Source organism: Meles meles, chromosome 4, assembly GCF_922984935.1.
Source record: "Meles meles chromosome 4, mMelMel3.1 paternal haplotype, whole genome shotgun sequence".
In the NCBI taxonomy this organism is placed as follows: domain Eukaryota; kingdom Metazoa; phylum Chordata; class Mammalia; order Carnivora; family Mustelidae; genus Meles; species Meles meles.
The window spans coordinates 53,246,870-53,269,315 of NC_060069.1; the positions used below are offsets into that span (position 1 = coordinate 53,246,870).

The following is a 22,446-nucleotide window of genomic DNA, read 5'->3' on the forward strand; positions in this document are numbered from 1 at the left end:
ATGAGTAAATGAACGCAAGACCTCCCCTACTTTCAGATCCCACTCATCTCATGTTTCTCGAGCATCCAGGCACCGTGCTGGGCACTGTAGAAGATGTAAAGATGAGGAAGCACGGTTCTTGCCCTCCAGAACTTACTCCCTGTTGGCAGGCTCCGGAGGTACGTGGTCTTAGGTTAGACTTCTGCCTTTGCTGCCAACCAGCAGTGTGGCCTGAAATAATATTTCACATCTCTGAGCCTCACGTTCCACATCTGTGACCTGAAGATCACAACAAGCAAAGACATTGAAGTTTGCAGATGAGTGTATGGATTGAGATAATTTTTGCAAAATGTCTAACACTTTGTAGGACACTTAAAAAGCGGTATCCATTATTATTCTGACTCCTTTCCCCAGAATGTGTTAAATTCAACTTCCTTTTCCCTCTTCCTGGGTCCTTTCATGAGAGCTAATTGCAGAAAAATGACTGATCAGCAGGACAGACCTGCCTTGGGACAAGGCAGGTCATTATTTATTGGTATTGTCATCCTTTCAAGGACCCTTGAGTCAACTCCGCTGCTGGGTGCTGGCAGGGAACCAACAAAGCACATGTCCTCGAGGTTTACCTGAGCAGGGGCTTTGGGTGAAGTGCACAGTCCTCTGGAGAATGAAACAGGAGGACGATTGCCGGTACAGGAGACAGACTGAGAATGAGCCATTTCAAAGAACATTCCTGAGGAGAAGCCATGCAGAGAAGATGGGGAAGCCGCAAAGAACTCTCGCTGCCCCTCCCACCCCTCACCCCCAGCTCCAGAAACACAGGAACAAAGAAGGGTGGGGGCTGCTAATCAGCCCGACAGCCTTGAGGCTGAAGAGTGGGAGGGGAACAATTTGGTCAGGGCCACTGAGGGTGTGGGCCACGGGAGCTTTCAGAAGCGGAGAGCAGCTTGGCTGTTAGGAGCCTGCTGCCACCCACGCCTCATCCAGCCGGGCCCCACTCTTGGCATGCCTGGCACTGCTGTGTCGCCGGGAAGCTCTGTCACTCTGGTTTTATTCTCTCTCCCACTGTGGCTGACTTCTAGTAGGTGTAATGTCCCGGCACGGGGCGGCGGAAACAAAGAGCATGTACTTGCTCTTGAGCTTGATGGCTTACTGCTGCTAAAACGTCTCAAGGAGGCATGGTTAGTCGTGGGAAGGGCAAGTAGCTAGGAAAGTGAGGCCAAGAATAAAAGTTTGCATCTGGCTGCGACAAGCGGGGCCGCTGCCCATCAGCACTGAGTGATTCTCTGGAGAATGGAGTAGAGCAGGAAACAGTCAGAAAGTGAACCAGTACACGATGGAGTAAGAGGAGCAAGGTGGCTCGGTGGCCTTGTGATCTTGGACTCAGACACATGGAAGCACAGAGCCCAGCTCTGCCCAGACTGTATGACTCTGAGTAAGTTATTCATGTTTTCAGAAATTTTTTCATCCACCAAATAGCAGTAACAGTCCCTCCTCACATGGTGGTTATTGTTGTTGTTTTTTAAGATATTTTCTACTTGTTTGACAGACACAGCGGGAGAGGGAACAAAAGCAGGGGGAGTGGGAGAGAGAGGAGCAGGCTTCCTGCTGAGCAGGGAGCCCCCTGTGGGGCTTGATCCCAGGACACCGGGATCATGACCTGAGCCGAAGGCAGACGCTTAAGGACTGAGCCACCCAGGTGCCCTGGTTGCTTTAATAATTAAATGAGATCATGAACGTAAACTGCCTGATGCACAATAAGCTGTCCATCTAGTTCCCCCCTCCTTTTTTTGACCTCTGCAAGAATTCACTCTTGAAGGAGACTGCAGAAACAGCAATTGCCCAGTATATGAAAGTGGCAGTTTCTGGGAAGAAAACAGGCCTGCACCATGACAGTGTCTAGCATGTTATTCCAGAGCACAGAGAGTTGCCAGCATGCCTCATAGTGTTTGTTTGTCTGGCTTGGGCAGAGTAAGCCACTTTCTACACATCACACATTCACTAGGAGCGCCTCTGAGCCTGGCCTGTGCTCATAAAGAACTCACTCTCCGAAACTCATATACTGCTCTGAGAGTGGCACACAGCCACATTTTTTTTGCATACTATACTTGAGGTTCTTGGAGGGAGTGGCAGGGAGCCATCTGTTAGCACTGAGACCGAGAACAGACATGGGAGCAGGAGCACTGGACTGGGAGTCAGAAGATCAGGCTTCCGGTTTTACTCTGCTGCTAGGTGGCTGGGGCAAGTCACTGAACTTTCAGAACCTCAGTGATGTGAGGAGGTCTGGGCTCTTCTGGTGCGAATGATCTTTGTTTCTGGGCTTATTCTGTGCCATCCTGTTCCCCCGATTAGGGTCACGAGTGGTTGGACATGTCTTCCATCATTGTTTTCTAAGTTCTTTTTTTTTTTTTTTTAAGATTTTATTTATTTATTTGACAGACAGAGATCACAAGTAGGCAGAGAAGCAGGCAGAGAGAGAAGAGGAAGCAGGGTCCCCGCCGAGCAGAGAGCCCGATGTGGGGCTCGATCCCAGAACCCTGGGATCATGACCTGAGCCGAAGGCAGAGGCTTTAACCCACTGAGCCACCCAGGCGCCCCTGTTTTCTAAGTTCTTATAGTTGTTTGTCAGTACTTTTCCCATCCTCATCACTATTGATGCTGTATTGGAATATTTTCAATACCTGAGTCTCTTGAAGGTATAGACCTATGTGTGTGTCACAGGTGTGTTCCCCAAGGTGTTTCTTGTACCTAGGATTTCAGTACATAGACACTGACTGAATAGGCCCTACAATAATTGATGGGAGCCAACTATACAGCAAGAAATCACACATCCATTAAAATACCTGTCATAGATGGTTTGTGGGGGATACTTAGATGAAATAGGATATTTTACTACCTTCCCAGAACTCTAGATCTAGTTGAGGAGTTATCATAAACAACTATGTATTAAAAAGAGAGCAGCTGATGAAAGTGTCTTAGGACATGAATGGAAGTGACAAAGTACAGAAATTCAGGTACAGGAGATTATACCAGGCTTCCTGAAGAAGGTGGCATCTGGGCTGGACCTTAAAGTCTAGCTAGAATATGCTAGAATCTTAACAGGTAGAGAAGGAAGCAGTTTATGAGATACGCTTGGAGGCTTGACCAGGAAAGAATACGGAGATAAGTGTGGACAGGGTGTAGAGGTACACATGGGGAATCATAGGAGAAAAGACCAGAATGATCTCAGAGCTTGAAGTAGCTACAGATCTAGGTTGGAGTGGGATTATGGGGAGGGCTGTGAATCCCAGAGGACTCAAGGAATACATGAGATGATCCACTGGAGTGTGGGAACACTGCAAATTAGACCTTCCAGTCACATTGATTTTTTATCTCATTTTTCTTCTGTTTTGTAATTTCTTCTCTTGTGTATGTTTTATGGGGTATACTAGAGGAGGACAGTAGTACATGTATTAATTTATAAGTATAGGTAAATGGGAATGCATGCTCAAAAATGTTATAGAGGGTCATGTGATTTTAAAACTGATCTCACCTCTCCCATGGGTAATTAGGAAGCATGGAAAGTTTTTGAGTAGAGAAGCAATCTGTTCAGAATTATGCTCTGGAAAGATCAATCTGGCAAGGATAGATAAGATGGGAGGACTGACAGATGGGGGTGGAGGCAAATTGAGAAGTATTGCAGTGGTCCAGGTAGGAGGCACAGAACAGAAGTCTGAAACCAGGGAACATTGGGCCTCCAGAGCCGCCTTCTATGGGTGGAGGCAGCGGGACAGTGGACACACAGAAAAGACCCAGAGGTGACAGATGTGGTAAGAACAGTGAATAGAAGGAAGGGACAATACGTAGTCTCTGATGACTGGGAGTTCAAAACAGAGCCTGGTATTGTCAGAGATAGCAGAAGCTGCAGGGTCAGGAAGGGGACTGGCCAAGGGAGGGGGCTCATAGAAGTTGAGAATTTGAAATCTTCTCAAACTTACCATCTGCTGAGGAAGAAACTGACGTTCACAAAGAGAGAGAAATGGGGTATAGCTGAGACCAGTCATGAGGTCCCCTGGATCCCACACTGCTTTCTTTGATGCTCTTTCAGCTTTGGTTTTTGAAGAGTGTTATATTAGACGTGGTTTAACCAAATGTTCTCTTTTTTAAAAAATCATTTAGTATCGTCGGTGTTCCAGAAATATTTTCTGCTGCTAGTTCTCAATTTGATAGAAAAAATTAATGGGACACTTCGAGGCTCCAAACTATAGTTGACCCTTGGGTAACATGGGGGTTAGGGTCACCAACCCCCGACACAGTTGGAAATCCACATATAAATTTTGACTCCCCAAAAGCTTAATTACTAATAACCTACTGTTGACTGGAAGCCTTACTTTCAACATAAACAGTTGATTAACACATATTTTATATGTTATTTGTATTGTATATACTGTACTATATTCTACAATAAAGGAAGCCAGAGAAAGGAAAATGTCATTAAGGAGATCATAAGGAAGAGAAAATACACTGATCGTACTGTACTCTACTTATTGAAAAAAATTCCACAAGTAAATGGGCCTGTACATTTCAAACCCATGTTGTTCAAGGGTCAGTTGTACACTGTAAACAGTACTCTGTGCCTCTTCACAGGAGGCACAGAACAGAAGTCTGAAACCAAGGAACACTGGGCCTCCAGAGCCGCCTTCTACAAGTGGAGGTGAAGACCATGCAAAAAGAGCTTTTAAAATATAACAGTGCCATCAACCAATACCAGTCAAATCAAAGCAGAGAATGAAGAAAACCAAAATAGAACAACAACGTGGAAAACAGAAAGTTCAAGTAGAGAAGAGGGAATGCTACAGAGAAGCCAAAGATGAGCAAGTCAGAAAAGAGACACCTGAATTGATAACCTTCAAGAGAGTGGGTTCAGAGGTGATGGTCCAGAACCCAGACTGAATAGGACCGAAGAGTTAACAGGCTAGTGTGGTCTGGCCAGGGAACACAGAAGGGGAAGAGAAGAAGGACAGGGTAGTAACTCGAGTATTCAGTCATTTCTTTGGAACAGTGACCTTGAATATGCTTGCAGGTAGAGAAGCAGATGCTGGGAAATGCCTTCAGAGGGAGGGCGGGTGGAATCAAGGATCATAGTTGGTGGGTTCCACTTGGAAAGTAGGAGGAAAAGCTTTTGCTCTTGCAGACTGATAAAAAAAAAGAGGAGGTTGTGTGGGGAAGAACACTTGGGTGATGAGGCTGTGGAGATAGGGTCAGAAAGAGAGACATAGAGATTCAGGAAAGACAGAGAGATAGAGACAGGTTGGTGGTAGTTGTCACAAGAAATATGAATCCACCATTTGCTTAGAGATCCCTTAATGAGCTAAGAGCCTGCATTATCCTCTGTCTAACCAAATCAGGCTTCCTTCCCTCAGCAAAGGACAGCCTGGGGCAAGTAGAAACTGCCTCCTGAGCTCCCTCCCAATGGGGTCAGGAGGGCATCCCTTGTTTTGAAGGCGAAAACTTTGTATCCCAGACCTGATGATATATATTTGAGCCAGCTCATGGTTCCGGAAAGGCTCCCAGACTTTCTAGAAGAGACAAGGGGTTAAATGCTATCAGCATTTTAGAAGGAGAGCCAAGTAGGCTCCCAAAAAGGGTTTTGTTTTTTTTTTTTTTTCTCATGGCTGTTATTATTTACAAAAGCCTGCACAGCAGATCTTAGAGGAGAGCTTCCTCAGTGATTTCTAGGAGCATCTGCCGATTTGATGAAGAATCTGATGCCATCAGAGAACGAGCCAGTGATGACTCATTGCAAACTGTCTTTGTTGAATGTTTGCTGAGTACAGCAGCCCTTTCTGGCATGGTTGCTCCCAGCCCGGGACCAGAAGCCAGGCAGTGGTGGGAGAGAGGCAGCTGGGAGAGGTTCTAGTTTTTGGCATGTTTCTTGATTCTACCTTCTGCCCTTCGGCTCTTCTCCCAGTGCCGAAAACCTTCACAAGGGCATGTTTTGAGAGCAGCTGAGCCAGACACATACCCTCTCCTGTTCTTGAGGTTCCTCCAGGCAAGATAAGTTATGAGACTCATGAAGGATGGAGCCTGTTTTTCCCTCTTTTCTGAGACCCGAACACTCAGGAATCACATCCCTCACAGCACAAGTAGAAAAGTGGAGACCCCACAGAAAAACCATCTTTCCATTGTGTTTTCCACTCTGTCCTTCATCTTCACTAGGATTCTATGACACTGACCAAATCCAGCTCATTAGAGAACCGTCTGGCTTGTGGGCGTCGACTCAGGCAGAGCCCCCCTCTGTGGTCATGCTCATTCCCCATCACCCGCTTTCTGCCTAGTCTTGGACGTGTCTTGTTGCGGAAGCCTCCTGCCGGTCCCGACATGCAACGGCAAGTGTCATCTCTTTCCTGCATCCCGTCCCCTGCTCCCTGTGCCTGCCATTCTCCATCACCTCCTGGCCTTTTCATTCCTGAGCCCACCAATGCCCCCCCCCACTTCTTTCTGCTTCCCTTCCATTTCTCTCATGTGCCTGCCCTCCCCAGTTTCTCTGTCCTTTTTGTTTCTTCTCAGCCAATTAGCTACGATGTCTTCAAGCTGTTCATGAGGGCATACTTGGAGGTGGACCTTCCTCAGCCACTGAGCACGCACCTCTTCCTGGCCTTCAGCCAGAAGCCCAGACAGGAGACCCCTGACCACCCAACGGAGGGCGCCAGCAACGAGGCCAGTGGCCCAGGTATGTAGACCAGTGTTCCCCGAGACAAGAAGGAGATTTTGTAGCTCTGACGCATTTGGCACAGGTACAGCTGCATTTCTAGGGGGTCCCCTGTGTGCAGTAACTTCCTTATGGGGTGGAAATGGGGACTAGGGGACCAGGACTCCTTTCCCCATAGGGCCTCACAGGAAACCCCTGTCTGATGGCTGTCTCAGAGGAACAAAGAAGGGCAAAATTCCTGCCCCCAGGATCAGAGGGGAGGATGGGGAGAAGAGGAAGAACAAAATAACGTATGGCAGGGGGAAGAGAAGTTTCTGCAAAGAGGGCAGGAAGCCCTTGAAGGGAACACCTTCAGGTCATGTGCGCAGGCTGGGCTGAGCCCAGTAGTGGCAGAGGAAGAGGAGTTGTGATCCTTGTCTGCTTGGTTTATAATGGGGGTGACACAGCCAACCCCAGTGAGTCAGCATGAACCCAGCTGACACTCAGAGACGCACAACTCAAGTGATCCAGGACCCCACAGGAAGGTGTGCCCTTCCTGTGTCTCTAAGAAGCTAGAGATCATGGGCTGGTCCTCAAACCTCCTTTTTACTCCCCAGATACCAACATACAGAATGTGGATAATGCTGCCAAAGCAGATGAGGCCTGTGCCCCTGATACAGGTAAGTCTTTATAGTACAAGATTTGCGGGTTGGGGTGGAGGAGGGGGACATCTAACCAGTGGTTTGTTTCCATGTCCTTTAAGCAGATCTTGTCTGCCTCCATCTTTGGGGCCTCCACCACTCAAGTGTGCTGGGATCGTGAGGCTTGGTACAGGCTCCTTCTTTACTTGCCCTGAAATAGGGTAGCTCATTAGCTGTTTACTTCTGACGGGGTTGCCCGGCCAGACAGAGGAGAAGGGGAGTCTTCTGGGGAGTAAATATATGATGGGGGTTTGAGCGAATGTATGTATGTGTGTGTGTGTGTGTGAGAGAGAGAGAGAGAGAGAGAGGCAGAGCATATGTATAAAGAAAGATCTAGGGCCGAGATACACATGACTGCCTGTGGGTGGTTGAAGGTGGGTCGGGCAAGAAGGGAGGAGTGTGTTCAAATGAACAAAACAGTATAGAGCTGCACTGTAAGAAATGGTAAAGGGAATCTTTTTAGTAGAATTATACCATATGGAAACCTGGGTTGACACGTGGGAATGAAGAATGTTGAAACTGGTAACCACATGGGGACACATAAAGAATATTTTGCTTATCAGTTAAACCTCTTTGAAAGGTAATTAACTATTGAAGCAAAAAAAAAAATGACATTGTGTTGTGCAATTTCTAACATGTAGAAGTGAAATGTAGAACAAGAGCACAGAGGCCCAGATGGAAGAATTAGTGGTACTTACATGCACCGGTTTTCATATGTCAGGAGGAGGAGCCAGGTGAAGCAGTTAACATTATTTTCATCTATTTGCCAGGGACCTGGAAGGATGAGAGAATTTCTTCAAGTCGATTCTAGGTGTATTTCTAATCTTTTCTCTAGTCATGGCAAAAAGGGCAACTGGAAAGATTACAGAGTTATCCGGGTGTAACTGAAGGACTGGTGAGATCAAAAATTGATGGTGGATGAAAAGCAGAACATGCTTGGGAAAGGAAAATTGCTTTCTGCAAAGTTCTGCAAATTTCAGGCTTCCCCTAGAGCTCCACAAAGCAAGGATTATAAGCATCAGTGCCTTCCTGAGGCCTTCAGTGGCAGCATCAGGGCAAGACTCTACAAAGTATGGCTCACCCACCCGCCCTTCCCAGCATCCCACCCAGCCATTCGAGGTCAATGGCCCCTTGGGTAGAGAAGCTGGTGCTGGGAGGTGCTCTTAAGTAAATGGATTTAATTTATAAATAAGTCTTAAATCATATGTGGAATAAGAGAAGCATATGATGACTTAAAATATTCTCATAATAGGAAGAGAAGGGTGAAATTGGGAACCTTGACATTCTAAACCCTGAAAGAGAAAATCAACCATGACAAGCATTTGGGCCCAGATTCTTTTTTTTTTTTTTTTTTTTTTAAGATTTTATTTATTTATTTGACAGAGAGAGATCACAAGTAGGCAGAGAGGCAGGCAGAGAGAGAGGAGGAAGCAGGCTCCCCGCAGAGCAGAGAGCCCGATGCGGGACTCGATCCCAGAACCCTGAGATCATGACCTGAGCCGAAGGCAGCGGCTTAATCCACTGAGCCACCCAGGCGCCCCTGGGCCCAGATTCTTTACCCAGAGACTTTCTTAGTCCAAATATCTGGAACTTCAAGAGGAACCTGAGAGAAATTATACTTCATTCCTTGAGGTTCCAAATTGTCTGGACAGGGTTTGTTTTAGTGGCTGAAGTTTCTGAGGAACCAAGGAAGGACTTCCTGGGGATGCTGTCAATACATGGTATTTGAGAAGGAATAATCGATGATGATAATGGAACTTGGCCGGCGTATTTGACCACAATGTTTATTGGCAACATTTGTATCATTCTGGGTCTGAGAGCAGCTTCCAGAGACTTCCTCCTGGAGAAGTGATTTGTGATGTACCATTTTCCTTGTGTATGGAGAGTCAGTTTCCTGTGGTCAGATAATGAAAGGGCAATGATGTGAACGCTGGCTCAGGGAAGTATATACCATTTTTTTCATCATGTTTTGTGACTTGAGGTTTAAAGTAGAACATCCTTTTCCTGTTAGGCCACCTTCCATCGATGTCTTAATTAGATGCCCCTGTTCACCAGAAAGAGGAATGTAGGGACAGACGGATACCACAGAGAGGGGCCTCTGACAGTAAGGAAGAGCCAAGTTCTGGTATCACCTTAGATCAGGCCATCTGTTAAAAATTCCAGCCTTTTCCTGTTGTCCAAGCTGAAGCCGGGGGAAACTAGATTCTCATTTGCTATGGCCTACTTAGGCCTTTCAGAGCAATCTCCAAGCTGGGATCCAGAACAATCCAGTTCAAGTTATTCATTTCCAGAACCAGGTAGGGGAATGTTTGGGTACATAGACACAGCAGAGAGGGGCTTCCAAGACCAGGCATAGGCTCAGAGCCTCGTGCGATCTGTCATTTCAGGTTGTCAGCTAGGAAAGCCAGAGTGCATCCTTCCCTTAATGCCCAGGACTAAGTGGAATAAACAATGTGAACTTCAATCTCCTAGTTTTTATTTCATTCCTCAGGCTCTTGAGATGTTTTCCGCAGCTCGACATATTTGACTCTCAAGGAAAGTCCTTCAATATTTCCTTAGTTCTTCCCAATTATAAAAGTAACACATTATATCGTAAAAAATTTGAAGTGTACAAAACAAATAAAAGGAAACAACAAAATCACCCATAATTTACCAATGCAGTTACACTTAGCCTGCATACACGTATCCTTGTAGGTTCTTTCTTTTTTTCTTTTTTAGATTTTATTTACTTATTGGACAGACAGAGATCACAAGTAGGCAGAGAGGCAGGCAGAGAGAGGAGGAAACAGGCTCCCTGCTGAGCAGAGAGCCCGATGTGGGGCTTGATCCTAGGACCCTGGGATCACGACCTGAGCCAAAGGTAGAGGCTTTAATCCACTGAGCCACCCAGGCGCCCCTCCTTGTAGGTTTTTTCTACAAATTTTTTATGGAATTGGAATCAGATTATGCATATAATTTGGGAGCCAGTTTTGTTTTTCACTTAACATTATACTCAAACATTTTTCATGTCATTCAAGACTTTTGGTAAACATCAATTTTAATGCAAGGCCCTCCTTCCATAGATGAAAAATCTGAGGTCGGATATAGGAGTAAGCCCAGTCGTGCAAGATCACACACCATTTAGCACAAACCCAAAGCTAGAAACCCAGTCATCTGCCTCTAGCTTGGTGTTCTTTCCTTTATGCAACCCTGCCCAACTGGAAGGCAACAGGTAATACAGAGACTAAGAGAGAAGGTGGAACAAATCAGGTCTGCCTAAGAACCCTCAAGCAAAATGGTTAATGATATGGCACCTAGATAGAACTTCTGTAATCTGGAAGAGGGTGTTAGTCTGTTGTTACTGATGGTCCCTGAGGGATGTACTTGAATGGCAGTGGGTTGGGGGTGCTTCACATAAGGCAGCTTGAGGAGGAAAAGCACTAGTAAGACTAAGTGCCCCTCAGTCCTTCTGTGCCCTGGCATTTCCATGACTGGAATGAATAGTTCACTTCAGTGTAGACTAGAACTAGTGGTTCAAGATCCAGTCATAGTTCTGGTAATCCAGAGATCTTTGGAAAAGTCTATAACAATGTTTTAAAACAGATTTGTTGAAATATAATTGGCATAAAGTGAATTGCACATGTTTGAAATGTACAGTTAATAAGTTTTTACAGATGTATACACCTATAAAGCAGTACCACATCAAGATAATGAAGATATCTATCATCTCCAAAGTTGCCTTATAATCTCTCCCACCTTCCCTACCACCACCCACATCTCTGTACTATCACCAATCTGCTTGCTGTCACTATAGATTAGACTGCATTTTCTATTCTTAAAGAATCATACAGTATGTACATTTTTTGGTGTGGCTTCTTTCACTCAGTATAATAATTTTAAAATTTGTTGATGTTGTGTGTATCAATAATCAACATGTTTTTAGTGCTGATTAGCATGCCAATATATAGGTAGATATTCCACAATTTGTTTATCCATTCACCTATGATGGACATTTGGGTTGTTTCCAGTTTGGGGCTATTACATATAAAACATTAGTATTCTTAGTACCCATCTTTATATGGACAGCTTTCATTCCTTTTAGGTAAAGATCAAGGAATAGAATGTTTAAGATTATTATGTTCTTGTGATGATTTGTCCTCTTTATTATGAAGTGACTCCCTTCATTCCTGGAAACACTCTTTGCTTTGAAATCTAGTTTATTATAATTATATTCATAATTAATGTAGTCACTCTAGTTAATTAGAGTTACAGTGGTATCTTCCTCCATTATTTTAATGTATTTGTGTCTATATTTAAAAAGACTTTTTAATAGGAAGCATGTAGTTGGTTGGATCTTCTTTTTTTAATCTAAGCTGACAATCTGCATTTTAGAATTTTAGAACATTTACATTTACTGTCATAATTGCTATTATTAGGTTTAAAAGTGCCATTTTGCTATTTGGTTTTTTCCCTCCATCTGTCCTTTCTTTCCCTTTTGCTCTTTTTCTGTCTTCTTTCAATTAGTTAAATTATTTATGATTTCACTTATCTCCTTGTTAACACTATGAGCTATAACTCTTTGTTATAGTATTTTAGTGATGGTTTTAACTATAATAGTCTATGTTCAAGTAATATTATTCCACTTTGCATATACTATATGAAATTTACCACAAGAGGGGTGCCTGGGTGGCTCAGTAGTTTAAGTGTCTGCCTTCAGCTCAGGTCATGATCCCAGGACCCTTTGATGGAGCCTCACGTTGGGTTCTTTGCTCGGTGGGGAGCCTGCTTCTCCCCCTCCCTCTGTCTGCTGCTCACCTTGCTTGTGCTTTCTCTCTCTGTCAAATAAATAAATAAAATCTTTAAAAAAGAAATTTATTGCAGTATCCATATCTTCCACCTAGGCCTTTGTGCTATTGTTATCATACATTTTCCTTCTATATATGTTGAATTATAAACTGTACAACCACATTGTTATTATTTTTGCTTCAGTAGTTAATTATCTTTTAAGGAGATTTAACTAATAAAAATATTTTTTATATTTACCCATGTGGTTACCTGTTTTAAAACTCTGTAGTCTTGTGTGTAAATCTAGGTTTCCATATGGTATAATTCAACTAAAAAGATGTTCTTTATCATTTCTTGTATTGCAGCTCTGTGAAGTTTTGTATACTGAAAAATTATTTTGCCTTTTTTTTTTCCTAAAGATATTTCATCGAGTAAAGAATTCTAGGTTGGCAGGGGTGCCTGGGTGGCTCAGTCAGTTAAGCATCTGCTTTCTGCTCAAAGGGGAGTTTTCTTCTCCCTCTCCCGTCTGCTTGTGCTCTCTCTCTTTCTCTCTGTGTCTCAAATAAATAAATAAAATCTTAAAAAAAAAAATTCTGAGTTGACAGGTTTGTTTTTTTTTTTTTTCCGTTAGTACTTTAAAGATGTTGTTCCACTAGCTTTCAGCTTGCTTTCTTTCCAGTGAGAAAACTATGGGCATTCTCCTCTTTTTTTTCTCTCTACATAAGGTGTCTCTTTTCCTCTGGCTTCTTTGCTGAATTTTTTCCTCTTTATCACTGATTTTAGCCAATTTGATTATAATGTTCCCTGGTGTAATTTTCATGTTTCTTCCTGTACTTGGGGTTCATTGAGCATCATGGACCTGAGATTCTATAGCTTTTATCAAATATCAACAAATTTGGAAATTTTCCAGCCAATATTTCTTAAATTTTCTACTTCTTTCTCTCTTCATGTATTCCAATTACATGTCTGTTTGAAGTTGTTCCCCAGCTCACTGATACGACACTATTTTTTTTTTTTAAGTCTTTTTTGGATAGTTTTTATTGCTGTTTCAAATTCACTAATCTTTTCTTCTGCAAAGTCTAATCCACTGCTAATCCTATTCAGGGTACTTTTTCATTTCACACACATCATATCTAGACAATTGTTATGGACATTTTTTACATATCTTTTATGTCTCTTCTTAACATATGCAATCTTTCCTCTAACTTCTTGGAGAGATGGAATACACTTGTAATAATTATTGTAAAGTTTTTATTATATCATCTGTGTCATTTCTGGCTCCATGTCAATTGCTTTTTCTCATTATTATTGTTCAGTTTATTCTTCCTTCTTTGTATACCTGTTACTTTTTTGTGAAATGCCAGGCATTGACAATTTTACATCGTTGGGTATTGGATATTTTTACATTCTTAGAAAAATTATTGAGTTTTGCTTTGGGGCACTGTTAGGTTACTTGGAAATAGTTTGACTTTTTTGGGTTGGGGTTTTAAAGCTTTACTAGGCAGGACCAGAGAGGCATTTACTAATTTCACCCAACTACCAAAGCAAAACTCTTCTGAGTTCTCTACCCAGTATTTCTTGAGTTTTCTACCTTGATTAGTGAGAAGAGACACTATCCTTGCATTCCAGGGATTGTTCCCACCAATACTGATTCTTTCCCTAGCCTCAAGTAGTCTTATCACACATCTATGCTAATTGTTACTCAGCTGAATAATTGAGGGGAAACTCTACTGGTTACTCACAGAGGACCCACTGTAGATCTCTAGAGTTCTCTCTGTGCAGCTTCCTCCTCTTCGGTGCACTGCCCTGTGGACTCTGGGGAGTCCAATGTGTCTAGAGTTCAATTCAGAGAGAATTCCCCTTTCCTGTGCTGCAGCCCTTGAAACCTTTCTGGACAGTAAGATGTGGCAATTGCAGGGATCATCTCATTTGTTTTTTATCTCTTGGGAATCACCATTTGGTGCTACCACATTCAGTGTCCTGTGAACCATTGTTTCATATCTTTTGTCCAGTTTTTTAGTTGTTTCAATACAAGGGTGTATCTGGTACGTTATTCCAATTTAGCCAAAATAGAAGTCATTGTAATAGTGTTTTAATGATGGATAGTTTGAGGATGTAACAGTAACATGAGATATAATGGGCTATCCAGTACAAAGGATTTCTCTCATTTGTCTTTTTTTTTTTTTAAGATTTTATCTAATTATTTGACAGAGATCACAAGTAGGCAGAGAAGCAGGCAGGGGGCGGGGGAAGCAGGCTCCCCACTGAGCAGAGAGCCTGATGCAGTGCTCAATCCCAGGACCCTGGGACCATGACCTGAGCTGAAGGCAGAGGCTTTAACCCACTGAGCCACCCAGGCGCTCCTCTCTCATTTGTCTTATATATCAGTATGTTTATCCCTAACTTTTCCTCCAGTGATGATTTAAATACTTCTGTTGCACATGTAATTTTATTACAATTTCCCCATCTCATTATCTTTATTTTTATCTCATCCTATTGTATTTTTAGCTCAACTTACTCACCCTTGAGGCTTTCTGCCCCTACTTAGTAGAGGTTATATCTTCTTGCAACCTCCTACGGTCTTGTCCAGTAGGAATTTGTTTCCAAAGATCTGGAAGCTTCCTTTCCTTGTGCTGCAGTTCTGTTTCATAAGCTCCATCTTGGTCTCTTCACAAGGCCTCTTGTAGTATAGAGTGTCAGTGAGACAGTGGTCTCACCCACTGTCCTTCTGGATCATTGTTAACTCCGTTCTCAGATCATAGCCCAACTCTTAGGACTCAGTTGGCTTTCATGGAACACAGCTCTACTGGCCTGACACAAACTGTTTGCCTTTGCCTGGCACTTTGGCTCTCTGAACAAAAAGTGGGCTGGTAATGTTGCCTTCCCCAGCAGGCATTACTCTCAGGGCTGCCTGTCTGTGTGCTTGTGCCTTCAGCGCTCCATTACTTAGTGGATTTTCCACTGCCGGTCTTCCTCTTACTTTTCGCTGTGTTTTCTGTGAGTTGCACCCTCTTCCCGGATATTAAGAGATTATTTCCGATGGGCATGGATTTGGAGAGACTGGGAAAAGAGAGATAGAGCTCTTAAAGTGACTTGGGAAAGTATAATTCACACAGTAGAATAGAGGTGCCTGGTTTTCTCATTAGTAATAACGTCATATTTCTGAATTAGAGGACAAGAAGTATAAAAGAGATAGCATTTTCCTATCTAAGAAAAGGGAAACTCCAGAGGGAAAACTCACTCCATTCCTGCCAAATGATAAACCACTTTCTGCATATTCTTAATCCAATTGATTAGGCTTGCAGCTAGTCAAAATTCATCCTAGTTTCTGGAAACTTGTTGATTGTTGATCTTTTGAATATTCATCTTTTCATTTATCTTCTAATGTATTTGAGAAGAAAATTGTGAAAGGGTGCATTGGTAAATGACCAGTAGTCTGGTTTTTAGAATCCTAGCCAAAACTCTACAAACTGAGTGTGTTCGCAGACCCCTAGGCTAAATGACATTTACCTGCTGTTAGTGGACATTACTAAAAATCACTCTCATCTTTTCTGAAAATTCACAGGTTATAGGCAAATTTCTTACAAGGATATAGATTCTTAAAGGGGTCAGAATGGGGCCCATTCAGAGAGTATGAACTCCACAAATTAGATATCTAGGGCCACAGATTGGATCATATTTAAGTGACCAACACTTTTGAGGACACTTGTTTAAAATTCTTGCCTCTATCAAGAAAATGATGGAGTAACAAAAGGGATTTAATATTTGCTAAATACTAAGTGCTTTTGGATGGTTTCCTTTTGCCTATTACAGAATTGAAGATCACTGAGAAGCAAGAGCCAGCTAAAGACCAAGTGGCTGCAGCCCCCCTGGGAAACCCTGTTGCTCCATCTCCAGGCTCGGAATCCCCCATAGTGTACCTGAAGGATGTTGTGTGTTACCTGTCCCTGCTGGAGACGGGGAGACCTCAGGATAAGCTGGAATGTAAGTGCTCACCCTCTCAAGGGCCTTCAACTTTTTCCTAGAAGATCTAGTATCTTGTCCTTCATTCTAAGCATGCCAAAGAGCGATCTGGGATCATGGGTATTAGTGACACCTGCTTGGGGAAGGTGCTTCTGTCCTGTCATCAGCAGTGATCTGGACACGTCTTACAATCCATGTTGGGAACCCAGCACCAGTTGTTTGGAGAGTAGGAAGTACATCTGAGACCTTGCCGTTGAGAATCCGGGTTTGGAAAGTGGAGAAGTCCCAGCATGGGTTCAAGACTCCCTTCCTTTGCTGACAGGATTTTCTGAAAGTCTCCAACCAGAAAGTTCCTACCTTCCCTTATTTTTCAAGGGAGTATATTCAATATCTGTCTTCCTTCTATTCTGTACCCAAGCAATTCTTTAACTATGAGGAATTCCTTTTTCTTGATCAACCTCTAGCTTGTTAAAACTTATTTCTGTTTCTTCACCCACCCCCTCCTCAAGTTTTTTGGCCTCTAGAGAAAGGGGGCTAGTTAAGTGAGGGAGTTGGTTCAAAATGTGACTAAAGTTGATTTAAAAAGCATATCTTCAGAGAGAGAGAGAAATGGCTGGTGGCAGAAAGGAAAGCCCAGAGTGACTGAAAGAGCCTGGAATGTTGTAGAAGATTCACTGCAGGGATGATTTCCCCCACCTCCAAGAGCCTACAAGCGGACTTTTTAAAATAGGAAATAATAGGACCTTGTTAAAAAAGATACATTGTTTTGGCTCCTCTTGGGAACTTAGTAGATATTAAGGGAAAAACCATACGTATCATAGCAAAAGTCAAAATTTCAGTTAATAAGATGACTAGTCAACAAAACTTCAACAGTAAGTAGGTTACTGTTTAATCTACTGGCAAGGTTAACCCTTGCCAAAACCAAAATGAAACAGTTCATTCATTAGCTGAGCTTAAAATCTCCCCCGTAGTTTTGAGGTGTTAACAATTGCAAGTCTGAAGTGCTAATTTGGTGGCAAACATAGCAGGTTTCTGTATCTTTTGGGTAATGTTAAAAGTGAAATGTCAAATTATTTCTAACATTCAGCTGAAAAATTGGAGTTTCAGGTATTGAATTTGTTCATAATTACCAGAGAGGATGTGGCAGATTTTTTCATATTAGTGGCTCTCAGATTGAGTCTGGTAATGGCAATAAAAAGAAACCGCATTAAAAAAAATTTTTTTTGTTACAGAAAATTGCCAACATAGATAAAAGTAGAAAGCACAGTGAACTTCCGTATACCCATCAGCCACCTTCAGTAATTACCCTGCTTATAATCAATCATGTTTATTTATACCTCCCATGCATTCCCGCTGCCCCAGAATATTTTGAAGCAAATTCCAGACATCTGTATGTACCTCTAAAATGCGACTTTTTCTTAACTATAACCTCACCACCTTTATCACATTGAAAGACAATGATTCCTTACTATTGCCTGTTCACAGAGAAAGCAGACAGAGCTAAAATAAGAACAAAAGTATTTGCTTAGGGCCTCAGAATAGCAATATGGGGTGCACAGATTTGGGCAGAAACCCAAAAAGTGTCCGTCCCAAAGGAACAAAAGTCAGGGGTGTTTAAAGACAAGAGGAATTCTCATGTATGTGTTTGCAGAGAATTTTGATTGGTGTTGGTAGTGGAAAACTAATCTTAATTGATATGTAATTGGTGACTGAGGTTATTACTAAACAAAGTCTCTTTAATGTAGCAAATTGCAGGTGTTCAGGCTGAGTTCTTGGAATATTTGCAGTTTGGCCTCATTCAGAGTTCACGGTTCCGCCTGGTTAGGACGTGCATGAGGCCCATCTCCTTAATGACCTCCCAGCTCCATTTTAAAGCCCCTTGACATAAGTGACTCCATTTAATTTCACCTTTTATATACCAGATATTCAGTCAGTGTTCACATGTTCCTAATTATCTTACCTATTTTTAATTGCTTGTTTGAATCAGAATCCAAATGCGGTCCATACATTTGCCGTTGCTTCTTATGTTTCTTCTATTTTAATCTTCTGCTTATTATTTTCCTTGTAATTTTTTGTTGTAGAAACTTGGTTATATTCGTCCTCTAGAGCTTTTAATCTTTTTAAAAATTAAACCAGATGAATTCAAATCCTCTCCTAATTTTAATGATTGAAAACAACTTAAGCTTTTCTTTTTTAATAACCAAACATGCATCTTTTTTGGAAATAATATCCTGAAATCCCACCTATCATCCGTTCATTAACAATTACTCTCATTGTTGAACACCTTTTATCTGCTAATCACTTTTTTTTTCTTTTTAAAGATTTTTTTTTTTTTATTTGACAGAGATCACAAGTAGGCAGAGAGGCAGACAGAGAGAGAGAGAGAGAGGGAAGCAGGGTCCCTGCTGAGCAGAGACCCTGATGTGGGGCTTGATCCCAGGAGCCTGAGATCATAACCTGAGCGGAAGGCAGAGGCTTTAACCCACTGAGCCACCCAGGAGCCCCTCTGCTAATCACTTTAAATGCATTATCTCATTTTAACCTCACAATAACCTGAGAAGATCAATGTGATTATTCTCATTTTAAGTGTAAACGACTTGCCCAAGGGCGTGCTGGTCTTAAACTGGATGCTTGCTTTCTGTTCTTTCTGGTTCTACTGTCCCTGCATAGTAGAACCGGGGAGCTCCCCGATGGGAGTCACCCGGGGCCCAGGGTCTGGGAACAGCAGTGGTGGGAAAGCCTGCCCTTTGCATCATCCAGCATCTGTTTGGCGACTCAGCATCCTATGCTGAGTGCCTCTGACTAGGACATTCTGAAGACTCAGAAAATCCGAAGACCGTGACCCTACTTTGAAGGAATCTCAACTCCCAGCACAATCACCTCACTGAACAAACGCAAGGCACAGGGATGTCACAACATGTAGAAAGATGTGATGACACACAGGCAACCTGACAGGAGTGTCGTGACCTGTGGGTACATGCTGGAGGTCTAAAGTGGGTATGTGGGGGAAAGGTCAGTCAGGGAGGCCCAATGAAGGGCTCCAAGAACAGGAGGAAAATGAAGATGTGTGAGCTCTGCTCCCGACTCCGCTTACTTCTGAGATCACAAACAGGATCTCTACCTTTAAGATGAGTGAAATGCAATTTCCCAGGTCCCAAAAATGAAAATTTAGTCCTTTGCCCAAATTTCTGTCCCAGGTCTTCCTTATCCTGCATCACCTCCCTACAGCTAGAACATGGTAGAGGATGTTTCTGAATAGCACGTTGACATTTTAGAAAAACCAATACAACAGCTTCTATAATGGTAACTACATCACAGCTTTGCTGAGGATTCCATCAGCAGTAATGATAGCGTGTACAGGACAGTGCATTGTACTTATTAAATGCCATATATAAATGTTTGTTAATGAAAGAAAGTAACAATAAATAACATCTGTTGAGTGCTTTCTCCATTCCAAGCGTCATGGGACGAGGAGTAGGGCACATGAATCTGTCTATATAAGCTTGATCTTCCTGAAATCTTTAAAGAGGCCAAAACATTTAGATGTCACAGTATTGATTTTTAGAGTTGTTGGGTCCCCCAATAATGGGTCTGTGATTAAAGGAGCGAGACTGATACAAAGCAAAGGTCAAGCAAAGCTTTATTTCGTGCCAAGCATCGAGAATCAAACTGACCGGCCAGGGCTGTCTCTTGCAAAGAGGCAACCTCTCTCTTCTTTACAGACTAGCTTTTAAGGGCAAAGGCCATGTGGTTGGGCCTGGCCATGCACAAGTGACCAATGAGATTGTAACACAAAGAAAGCTGCACAGTCCTGCTAGGTCACACATAAGTGACCAATTGAATTACAATTTACCCTATAGTAGATATTTGAACTTGCTTATCACCTGGTCAGAATTGGCACCCAAAGGGCACGGCCCATACTCCTTGGTAGCTAGGGAGACAGTATGCGCCCCGACCGATTGGATACCTCCACCTGGCCTGACCCACCCTTGTATTTGGGCTTTGTTACCTAGGACTGGTTTCTGGGACTTGTTTTGTTTCTTTTTTTAATTAAATTTTTTAATTTTTTTATAAACATATAACGTATTTTTAGCCCCAGGGGTACAGGTCCGGGACTTTTTTTTTTTTTTTTAAAGATTTTATTTATTTATTTGACAGACAGAGATCACAGGTAGGCAGAGAGGCAGGCAGAGAGAGAGGAAGGGAAGCAGGCTCCCTGCTGAGCAGAGAGCCTGATACGGGGCTCGATCCCAGGACTCTGGGATCATGACCTGAGCTGAAGGCAGAGGCTTTAACCCACTGAGCCACCCAGGCGCCCCCGGGACTTGTTTTTAAGTAAGTTCCCTGAAGGGGGGCGGGCAGGGTCAAGATGGAGCTGCTCTGGCTAAATAGGCCCTTACAGAGTGATCATAGCTGGCATAAAATCCTGAGGTTAAAGAAATGATGTTGAACTTCTTTGCTTGCTCTGGGGATGTTAAGAGAAAGAACACATCAATTTAAACTTCTCTGAGTATCTTTTTTAGAGAGTGAAGTTGTCAAAACCTTCTCTTAAAACCTTTCTAAGTATTAAAAAGGCCAGCAAAAATATTTACCATGTATGTAGTCTTACTTGGCATGTTTCTTTTATGAACATTTTAAAGGTATTGATATACTTATTTTATACATATCTTGTAGGACATTGTATGCTTATTTATATTTCTTATATAGGACAATTAAAATTATTACAGAGAAAAAAAATTGACCCATCATTTACATATTAACCCTCATTTAAAAAAAAAAAGACCTAGGAGAAAGGGGAAGCATTGTAATCTCCATCTTGCAAATAAAGAGACATGGCCCAATGAAGTTAAATGACTTGTTTGATGCCCTTGAGGTAGTAGGACAAGGCCCAGAGGCCTAAATCCACACCCTTTCTGGGTGCAGGAAAAGCAGTGTCCCATTTATAGTTCTGGTGCTCCCACCAGTCGGGCACTTGTGAGCTGTGTTCCAGTGATGCTGCAAGGATATGCACGCTCCACCAGGAACCACACAGCTGCCTGGATCTCATCAGCTACGGAGTTATTGCTTAGACAGTTCTGGAAGTCAGACAGCTACGTTCTCCTCCCTTTTTCCACCCTCTGTGTAAGAAATCAGATTCCGCACCTTGGAGGGTGGGTGAGATGGCTGCAGGTGCCTTCGCCCCAGCGACAGAACTGAGCTAAAGACCGGCAGCATCAAAGCCTCAGCCCATCCGTGGTGCCCAGAGGACACCTCGAGCCTCACCTCTGTGTCTCTTGCAGTCATGTTTCGTCTCTATGATTCGGATGAGAACGGTCTCCTGGACCAAGCGGTAAGCTCTCATTCCAAATGTCCCTCCTGAAACCAAGAAAATCTGGGGGAGAGGGGAGCAGGTGGAGGAAGAGTCGAAAAACCCCAGTTCTATCGTTAGAGAATAGCAGTGTCTTGATACAGGCTGCAGGAATCAGGGTAGAACCCCCCACTGCTACTTCCCAGAGGGCCAGCTTAGGGGAGAACGAACTCCACCTGACATTTTTATTCCAGAAGCTTTGGATCCCACCATTTCAGAAGAGGAGTTGCTTTAGTATCTTACCTAGTTGAACTTCCCAGTCTTCCTCTCATACCCAGAGCAGTAGCTCAATGAGTCTGGTTCTTTCTGCTCTGAGCAAATGGTCCCGTCCCATTGTACCTGGGAAAGCCTGAGACCCGTCCCCACTCTCCCTCAGGAACAGGCAGGGATATAACAGGGATCATGGAGTGAAAGGGGGTTTGGAAGGCAGAGGGGGGAGAAGGCGAACAGAATCCGGCAGCTCTGCGCTCATCACTGGCAGTGTTAGAGACGGGGCTCCTTAACAGAAAGGCTATGAGGTTGAGAGGCATGGGACGGGGTCACACCAGCCCCACGGGGAGGAAGGAAACAAGTCCACTAGACCAACTAAGTCATCCCAAAGTCCTCTAAACCCCAGGGCTCCTTTAAGGGATCCCATAGCCACAAGGCAATGCTGTGGGCTGCATCACGCCGGAGAACAACCAGAGAATCACAGACTTGCAAGCATTTGATCAACACACGTTAATCAAGTGTCTGCCCCATGTCAAGCACTACTTCGAGCGCTGGGGCCATGTCAGTGAAGCCAACAGACACAAATCTGTGCCCTCATGAAGCTTTTGTTCTAGTGCAAACACACGCGCTACAAAGCCAAGCAAGGTATTTGTCAGAGAGGTGCAAGTCGGACGGAAAATAAAGGAGGGAAAGGAAGTGTTTGAGGGAGCAGTTGAGCTAGAGGAGCCAAGGATGGTGTCCCTCAGGGGATATGTGAACAGGGACTGGAAGAAAGTGAGGGAGTGAATCAGGGGGACATCCAGAGGAGACCCCTT

The 22,446-nt window shown here is 43.3% G+C and overlaps 1 protein-coding gene across 3 annotated transcripts in view; it reads left to right on the top strand.

The window, feature by feature from the left end:
- Positions 1–22,446, top strand: part of DGKG (diacylglycerol kinase gamma) — a 211,890-nt gene that overhangs the window by 53,268 nt on the left and 136,176 nt on the right. For all 3 annotated transcript variants that reach the window (XR_006818085.1, XR_006818086.1, XM_046003528.1), the window contains exons 4-7: positions 6,526–6,688; positions 7,264–7,326; positions 15,925–16,095; positions 21,354–21,403. Coding sequence is in view for 1 of the 3 variants with exons in the window: in XM_046003528.1 (XP_045859484.1) it covers positions 6,526–6,688; positions 7,264–7,326; positions 15,925–16,095; positions 21,354–21,403 (447 nt within the window). In the remaining 2 variants the exon portion in view is untranslated. The remainder of the gene's footprint in view (positions 1–6,525; positions 6,689–7,263; positions 7,327–15,924; positions 16,096–21,353; positions 21,404–22,446) is intronic.